We start from the raw sequence: 8018 nt of genomic DNA on the forward strand, positions 1-8018 counted from the left end.
TTGATGTCGGTCATGCCTTTGTCATCCATGGCTATTGTTGATCAAGGTGTTGATGAGAGAAGTTGTATTGTCGATCTTGTTGCTGATCCGAATGGTTTCGAGACAAGCCTGGATGCAGGTTATATGTTCCCCGGATGGGGCTCCAGATCGTTCCCCAGAATGGATGCTCTCCGCACAGTCGGAAATGCGTTCTCCCAAGCTTTCGGGCTCCTCGGACATCTCGGACAGGGTTCAGCATGAGAGCACATGCACGTGATGCAAGTATTTCACGCATTTCACGCCCGTAAGAAGCCACTTTTGCGCCGTTTGCACAGTCGAACGTGCCGCGCAACAGCTCCGAGATCACCGGCAAAAGCTGGTGGACAGATGGCGCCCGACATCGCCGACAAGAGCGAGTTCTGGCTGAGGTCCGAGATCAGCGACAAGCATTGGAGCAGGCGTAATTCCGAGATCACCGGCAAAGGCAGGCCTTAGCGCAGTATGTCGAGATATGAATAGGGAGCCATTCAGGGTTTCGTCTTTCGCTCTCTTTTCTCTGGGAAACTTTCGCAATGGCTACCGCGACAATCATTAGTACACTTCACCCGCCTGACAGAACATCTTTGAAGCCTGAGACGTTCGTTCACGCACATGCTATCGAGGACGACTACCAAAAATGGCGCCCGCGCTTTCACGTTATGCCCATCAAAGGCTGGATGAATGATCCGTGCGCTCCCGGCTACGACAAACAACGTGGGCTGTATGTTTTGAGCTTCCAATGGAATCCCAAGGCATCTGTCTGGGGCAACATGTCATGGGGTTCTGCCACCTCGAAAGATCTCGTTACTTGGACCATCTCCGACACGCCCTCAATGATTCCAGACGCGCAAGACCCATGTGGAGTATTCACCGGATCATTAATCCCGAACTCAACAGACGTCTTCTACACTTCAGCACATCAACTACCCATCAGCTACCATCTGCCATATACAAATGGCATGGAAAAGCTTCACCACGCAAGCTTGAGTGACTCCGGCAAGACCTGGCGCAAAAATGGAACTGTCCTAGCCGGACCGCCTGAAGGTCTGGATGTAACAGGCTGGAGAGATCCTTTCGTCGGTCCTTGGGCAGAGATGGACTGCGCACGCGGTGTGCAGGCAGGTTCGAGCTGGTATGGCATGCTCTCAGGAGGCATTCGCCACACAACACCCACTGTCTTCCTGTATAGCGTTCAGCCCGACGACCCTACTGATTGGACATACCTTTCTTGTTTGACCGACGTGGGCTTACATTTCGAGCCTTCACGTTGGACAGGAGACTATGGCGTTCACTGGGAAGTCGCCAGTGTAGTTACCTTGAAAGACCAGCACCAAACATCGCGCGACATCATCATCTTGGGTGCTCAAGGTCTTGTCGAGGACGATATCGCAGACGAAGTGCCACTCAGCACGAACAACACATCAATGTGGATGACCGGCAAAGTTCAGCCAAACGCGACGATGAGATGGCAGCATGGTGGCGCCCTGGATCACGGCTGTTGTTATGCTGCCAATGGGTTCCACGATCCTGTGACCAAGCAGTTTACCCTCTATGGCTGGATCTTTGAAGAAGACTTGCCGCAAACTCTGGTTGACGAGCAAGAATGGAGCGGCTGTCTGTCGATACCCCGTGTACTATCTCTTCGCTCGTACCAAAATGTCACTGCGCTTCGTTCGAAAATTGACGACATCACATGCTTCGAGAGGACACCATCAAAGGATCTCACTGGCTTTGATGTCAGCGTGCTGACCATTACACCTGATGCTCGTCTCAAACAATTACGCCGAGGGCGACTACCGATGAAGTTCACCAAACCACATGCGCAGCTAGAGTGCAGACTCACATTCAACGTCAACGACTCAGCTGTCGGCTTCGAGCTCCAGCACTCCGCCACGGAAAAAACGACTGTAATCTTCGACCCTCGAACTGAAACGATGACCGTCGACAGGTTCATGTCAAGCTACAGATCAGGTATCGTCAAGACGTCCAAGAAAGCGCCTCACACTCTCTTCCGTTACTCAGATGGCAGAATCGAGCACTTGGAGTTCGTTGTCTATTACGATACGAGCGTGGTGGAGATCTTCGCCAACGATCGCACTGTATTGACGACCCGCGTCTATCCGGAGTCTGGAGCATGTATTGCAGTCGAACCTTGTTGTAGCACAAAGCCAACGCATTGCGAGATATGGACCCTTGGCAGTGCGACGACGTGGTATCAATCTGGAACTTAGATTGCTGTGCTCTATAGAAATGTTTTGGCCAAGCTAGCGAAGCGACAATATGCATAAAGGAGACTTTCCAATGACCACTAGAGACACTTGAGTAAGCGGGTGCCTCGCAGCCGTCTTACTCGTGTTCATCGAGCACGTCCATGAGGCCTTGTCTATATAGAAGTGAAAGCACATGACCATCAAGTGATTGATGTTACGTCCCAGCGATGTGCACCAAGTCGATAACCTCAATTTGAGATTCCAAAAGCTTATTCTGCACTAAGTCCAACATAGGAGGGTGCCAAACGGTTTCGAAGGATCACGCTAATGACTAATCAAGCTCACAATCGTGCCCTGATTCCCACCGTGCCAAACTCATCGCCAGTGTTCAAGCACGAGCTGTGTGACTCGACGCCGCTGGAAAAGCCGCCTGTCACTCCGATCCGCGAACTTTAGGACTTGATCGAGATGGCTGACAACTCATGTCTAGACGCCGTTCTCCCGACGTCGTGGCAACTCTGGGACCTCATCCTTTCGCATCTCCACGATGCCCCAATCTCGAGAATGATCGTCGAAGGGACACACAAGGGAGTGTCGCAGTCAGGCGGCACTTACACGAATCATGATCTCTATTACGCCATGGACAATCCGCAGCGCGCGAAAATAGCTTATGTGCGCCTCCAAGACAATTTAGATTACAGCATACTGCAGAACCACATCTTACCCCCCCTGGACTGTCTCGAGAATCAGATCGAAGTTCTGGCATCTCTGCTTATCCAGAGGTTTGAAGAGCGTGGACTATGGTATGGATCAATATCCCATGGAAACTGTCCCTTCAGTCAAGCGTGAGATGAGCTGATAGTCAAGCGACTCTAGTCAGATTTTCCTCCACCATGAGCCCGCCAGCCTGGCGATTCAGCACGCCGCCATTGATTTTGTCAAATCGCGGTGCAAAAGTCAAGGATATAACGGTGACCTCGATGTGGCATTCGAACGGCGGCCCCGGCTGCCTCGCATTGTACCTTTGCTTGACGGGATGTCACAAGTGCCTCAGTATGACGATGGCGTCTCTCTGCACGTTGGTTGGCAAACTGCATGGCCGGTAGTAAAGTATCCTGACGAAGGGTCTGATCACTGTAGAGACAAGTCGTCGGGTTCCAATTGGTGGTCCGCGTTAGATGAGGCGGTTCTGCGCGCTGTTAACAGAGATGTTTAACCAAGATATGGGATAATACCGCTGTGTGACACTTCAAAAGGCTCAATTTCGAAACCGAAACTCAGCGTGAGCCTTGAACTACTGGGTCCTCTTGACGGTGTCAACGGAGGGAGGAGACACATCCATTGATCTCGGTGTCTCATCGCCTGGGCGGGAACTCTTGTCACCGTATAAGTAATAGCATATGATATCTCGGGCGACCCATATAAGAAATGACTGATGTTTATGCGGCTAACGCACCTTGACTTGGCATAATCGTTACACCCTTACTCCCAATCTGAACTGTCTGAGACCGGTCGGAAGGATTTTTTCGCGCCTGCATCCTTCCATCGCTCTTTCTCCCAAACAACACAACTTTGATTTCAGGGCATTATCCTTACGCCATCATGTGAGCAGTATGCTGCGCAGCACCCGTAAATGCTGAGGTATGTCCGGCTCAAACTTTCTCCAACACAACGATCCATCACAACACCGAAACAACCTCTAGGCGAAAGACCGGATCATAGCGTGTCAAGACTTCGGCGGGGATAAAGAATCAGAGTCGCTCGGCATTGTATTTCTAGACGATGTTTCACGTTCTTACAACTTCTCCAACGAGATCGGGAAGAACACGGACTCGCCTGGGGCTCCTTTTGCTGGCATGAGTCAATACCAATGCTACGTGCTATTGCGGATAATCATTTAAGCCAACGTTACCAATCCTGAAAGCGAGGTCCGTGATGACATGTTCGCCATCTTCGACGAACGATCGCTTGTTAACGGCACGTTGTTGCTCGTGGATCCGCCTGAGGAAGAAGATCCACCTTTCTCATGCTCAGTCCGTATCTTCTCTCAGCTCATGGGTTTGCGTTTGGCTTTGTGGGCGGCAGATTCCAGTAGCACCTGGGAGGATAAAGGTTGGGCTCAGATAATTAGAGGAGTTTTCCAGTCACGCTGGGATCAGTGAATCTCTACATAATACAAGTAGAGGGTTGTGGGTTGGATGATGTAACCTTGGTCTGGAGTTGTTACCGTCTACGTGCACGGACTGTCTAAGACTCCTAGGCTAGCCGCGGCCTCTACGTTGCCCTTTGAGGTTGTCATGCGCTTATGTATGTACCGCCTGGCATTTCCCATCGAGAATCTCGAGTAGCTGTCAGCAAAGTGGCTAGCGAAATCCTGCTTGTTCGAACTCGCGGTTGACGCATTTCCGGCTGATCTGACTCACAGTTGGTGGCGTTTGACGAGCGGCGTCGCCTCACCCTCGTCATTCTGGTGGCGCACCGCAGGCGCTGCAGTCACTTTCTGCCTCTTGATAGTTGGGTATTTAGTTCCTCCACCACACCACTCGACGGACCTTCATCCACCAAACGCACACCACACTTCCCGCCCACTGCGCGCGCCAGTAGGCTTCGTAATTGACTCATAATAATGGCCGACGGACAAGGACTTGATGACATCGATGCTGGTAAGTGTATACATTTTGCAGATTTTTTGTACGTTGTTGACAAGTTCCTAGCTGACATCGAGTCCAACTACGATGAGACCATTGACTCCTTTGATGCTATGAATCTCAAGACCGACCTTCTGCGTGGAATCTACGCGTATGGTTCCAAGCGTCCGTCTGCATTCCAGCAGCATGCTATCATGCCAGCCATCAAGGGTGAGTACAAGTCGCAATATTATGCCAGACTCATGCTCACGATGTCGAAAGGCAAGGACGTTGTTGCGCAGGCGCGGTCTGGGTCTGGCACGACTGCTGCCGTCTCTATCTCTGTCCTTCAAAGGATTGATCCCGATGTTGAAGCATGCCAGGTCTTAATCCTTGCCCCAACTCGTGAGCGTGCACATCAGATTCAGAAGGTCATTGCTACTATCGGTGGTTTTACAGATATTGAATGCTACGCTTGCATTGGTGGTACTCGCATAGGGAATGATACAAAGGCTCTTCAGGATGGGCGACAGTCAGTAGTCATTGGCACCCCTGGCCGTGTCCATGACATGATCTACCGTCGTGCTCTCTGTACCGACAACACAAAGATGATCGTGCTCGACGAGGCCGATACCATATTATCCCGCGGTTTTGCTGAGCAAGTACACGACATCTTCGGGATACTTTGTCAGAGCACGACCACCCAGGTCGTTCTCTTCTCCGCTACCATGTCTCAGGACGTGCTAAAGATCATCACTGAGTTCACGCGTAACCCAGTCCGCATCACAATTGAGAAGTACGAGACTTGCCTCAAAGGCGTCAAACAGTTCTACGTTACCGTGAAAAACGAACAAGAAGACTGAAAGGTTGACAGCCTCTTCGACCTTCACAAGACCATCACTGACAGACAGGCGGTGATTTTCTGCAACACTCGTGGTAAGGTCGAATGGCTTACCGATAAGCTTGCTGCCCGCGACTTTGCTGTCTCGGCTATACATCGCGACATGGACGCGCCCCAGCGTAATAACAGTATGAAGCAATTCTTTTCTGGCTCTCACGTCCTGGTCGCTACCAACATGCTCGCCACTACGATCGACGTCCAGCAGGTCCCTCTTGTTATCAACTTTGATCTGCCAGCCAACCCAGAGGACTACATTCACCGTGTCGGACATGGCGGTGGCGGTCGACTCGGACGTAAGGGTATCGCCATCAACTTCGTGGCCGCTAACGAACTGCGCACGATGCATGGAATTGAGCAGTTCTACGGCACTCGAATAGAGAAGATGCCGACAAACGCTGCTAGTAAGTAATTCTTCCGCGTTCCATGATGTCGCAGTTACTAATTCGCTGCTTAGACCTCTTTTAAGCCTATAAGTGCCCTTATCCTACGAACACCTTCTATCCAACTAAGTTAGAAAATTTTAGCTTAAGATAGACTTATTACACTATAAGGAAGCAGTCGGTGTGGTGCTTTACAAGTCTAGGCAGCCGCTCGCTCTGCCTTTTCGTGCGAAGAATCGTCGGTAGAAAGACTTTCCGGGCGCTCGTACTGCAGGCTGTAACGCACCCTTCGCTGCGCAGATTGTCTGTACTTCCATTGTGGGACCCGCTCCATGCATCCGGTGGTTTGTGCGTTATCCGCCTCGCGGGTCCCGCAATATCTGGAGCATCACGATATTTTGATGCGAACGCCATCCGACGAACCCGAGATCTTGACCAGTTCTCGGTTCCAGTCTCGAGCGACAAACGTTACCGCCTTCTCAATCTCTTGTTCTTGGATAGTATACGATATGACATCCTTGGAAGTGATCATCATCGGGGGTGGACTCGCTGGGTCCTGCCTCGCAAATGGGTTGGTTAAGAAGTCTGACGGTCTTGTTCGAGTGACCGTTTTTGAGCGGGAAGAAGCTGGATCGGAGCGAGGAGGATATTAAATCAAACTTGGTTGGCATGCTCTCACTGGGTTTATGGCTTACCTTGCTGAAGAGCAATACTCCAGCCTGCTCCCACTATTTGGTCGATCTGGAGGTGTAGTCTCGTCTGCGCCATGCATTTTCCGGCCGACAGATCTGAAGATCTTACTGGACCTTAGTCAAGCTCCGCTTTACAAGAAAAGCGCGCCCATCGGTCGAGCAGTCCTGCGCGACTTCCTCCAGGCGCCTCTCCGAAAGCAAGACGTCATACGATATGGCAAGAAATTTGTCAGATACGAACACCTCGAAGGCGATGTGAACCAGCAAGATAGGATACAGGTACATTTTTCAGACAAGTCACAGCAAGATTGCGACATTCTCATTTCTGCAGAAGGCAGTGCCAGCCGCATCAACAAGCAGATTGGGCTCGATAACATCATCGAGGATAGTGTTCCAGGTCGAGGTGGTTATCTTGGTAAATGCAATCTTCCATCTTCAGTACTGGATACCCTAGCTAATAGGATACGAGGGTTGCACTACAACCCGTCCGAAAAGGGTTTCGCGGGGTTATGTTCTCGGCGCTTGGCGGGGTAAAAGTAAAATAGAACCCGTAGTAGAACCCCGATTCTGTAAGTTACGCTAATACGATCTAATATTCATTATACTATGCTAAAATGGATAGATTAATTATAGAAGATGATCGCACCATTTAAAATTTAAGTGTAAGTTATAGATAGATAGATATCTTCGCCTAAACATTATAGGTATAAGTGTGACACGGTTTACAGATTCGAACCCGCGACCTTCGGCTTATCTCCGGTTATCGCCGAAGCTAGCGCCAAGACCGAGGCTCGCACGCATGGCTTATTAGCAACTCGAGCCTCGCGCTCCTCTTACTCTAGTGCTCGATAGTCTATAAATTAAACTGCTATATCAGACCTTCTCATTCTATCGAGCTATACCTACGACACTATAACTATAAACCCCGACCGATAGCGCATTTAAATAAATGCCGCGCTCCGTAACTAATAAGACGGCGCGCTCCCTAGTACCCTAAATACGACTACTAAATAACTATAGAGACATAGATAACGCGTTATAGTAGATACCGAAGTTACGAACTAGTAAGTACTACTAACGGGCCGAGGGTTAGGGTTAGGGTTAGAAAAGACTTCTATTCTAGCTCTACTTAAGCTATACTTGCTTATCTAATTACCTAGGGTCTTTGGATTATATAAAGGAGAGAAGAA

General features: G+C 50.2%; 3 protein-coding genes across 3 annotated transcripts; all 3 read left to right on the top strand.

The window, feature by feature from the left end:
• Positions 1-551: 551 nt before the first annotated feature.
• Positions 552-2684, top strand: M436DRAFT_81549 (Arabinanase/levansucrase/invertase; the record flags this gene model as incomplete). The annotated part of the gene is made up of 2 exons (XM_013572883.1): positions 552-2154; positions 2569-2684. The coding sequence occupies 2 exons, from the start codon at positions 552-554 to the stop codon at positions 2682-2684; spliced, it is 1719 nt and encodes a 572-aa protein (XP_013428337.1).
• Positions 2685-2696: 12 nt separating this feature from the next.
• M436DRAFT_63477 (uncharacterized protein) lies at positions 2697-3444 on the top strand (the record flags this gene model as incomplete). The annotated part of the gene is made up of 2 exons (XM_013572710.1): positions 2697-3031; positions 3105-3444. 2 exons carry the CDS (start codon positions 2697-2699, stop codon positions 3442-3444), a joined length of 675 nt encoding a protein of 224 aa, XP_013428164.1.
• A 1410-nt stretch (positions 3445-4854) lies between these two features.
• On the top strand, positions 4855-6221 carry M436DRAFT_81550 (P-loop containing nucleoside triphosphate hydrolase protein; the record flags this gene model as incomplete). Its single annotated transcript, XM_013572884.1, has 5 exons — positions 4855-4891; positions 4943-5086; positions 5138-5681; positions 5730-6157; positions 6211-6221. The coding sequence occupies 5 exons, from the start codon at positions 4855-4857 to the stop codon at positions 6219-6221; spliced, it is 1164 nt and encodes a 387-aa protein (XP_013428338.1).
• Between the last annotated feature and the right edge of the window lie 1797 nt (positions 6222-8018).

Source organism: Aureobasidium namibiae (genome assembly GCF_000721765.1).
Source record: "Aureobasidium namibiae CBS 147.97 unplaced genomic scaffold scaffold_7, whole genome shotgun sequence".
NCBI classification, from domain to species: Eukaryota; Fungi; Ascomycota; class Dothideomycetes; order Dothideales; family Saccotheciaceae; genus Aureobasidium; species Aureobasidium namibiae.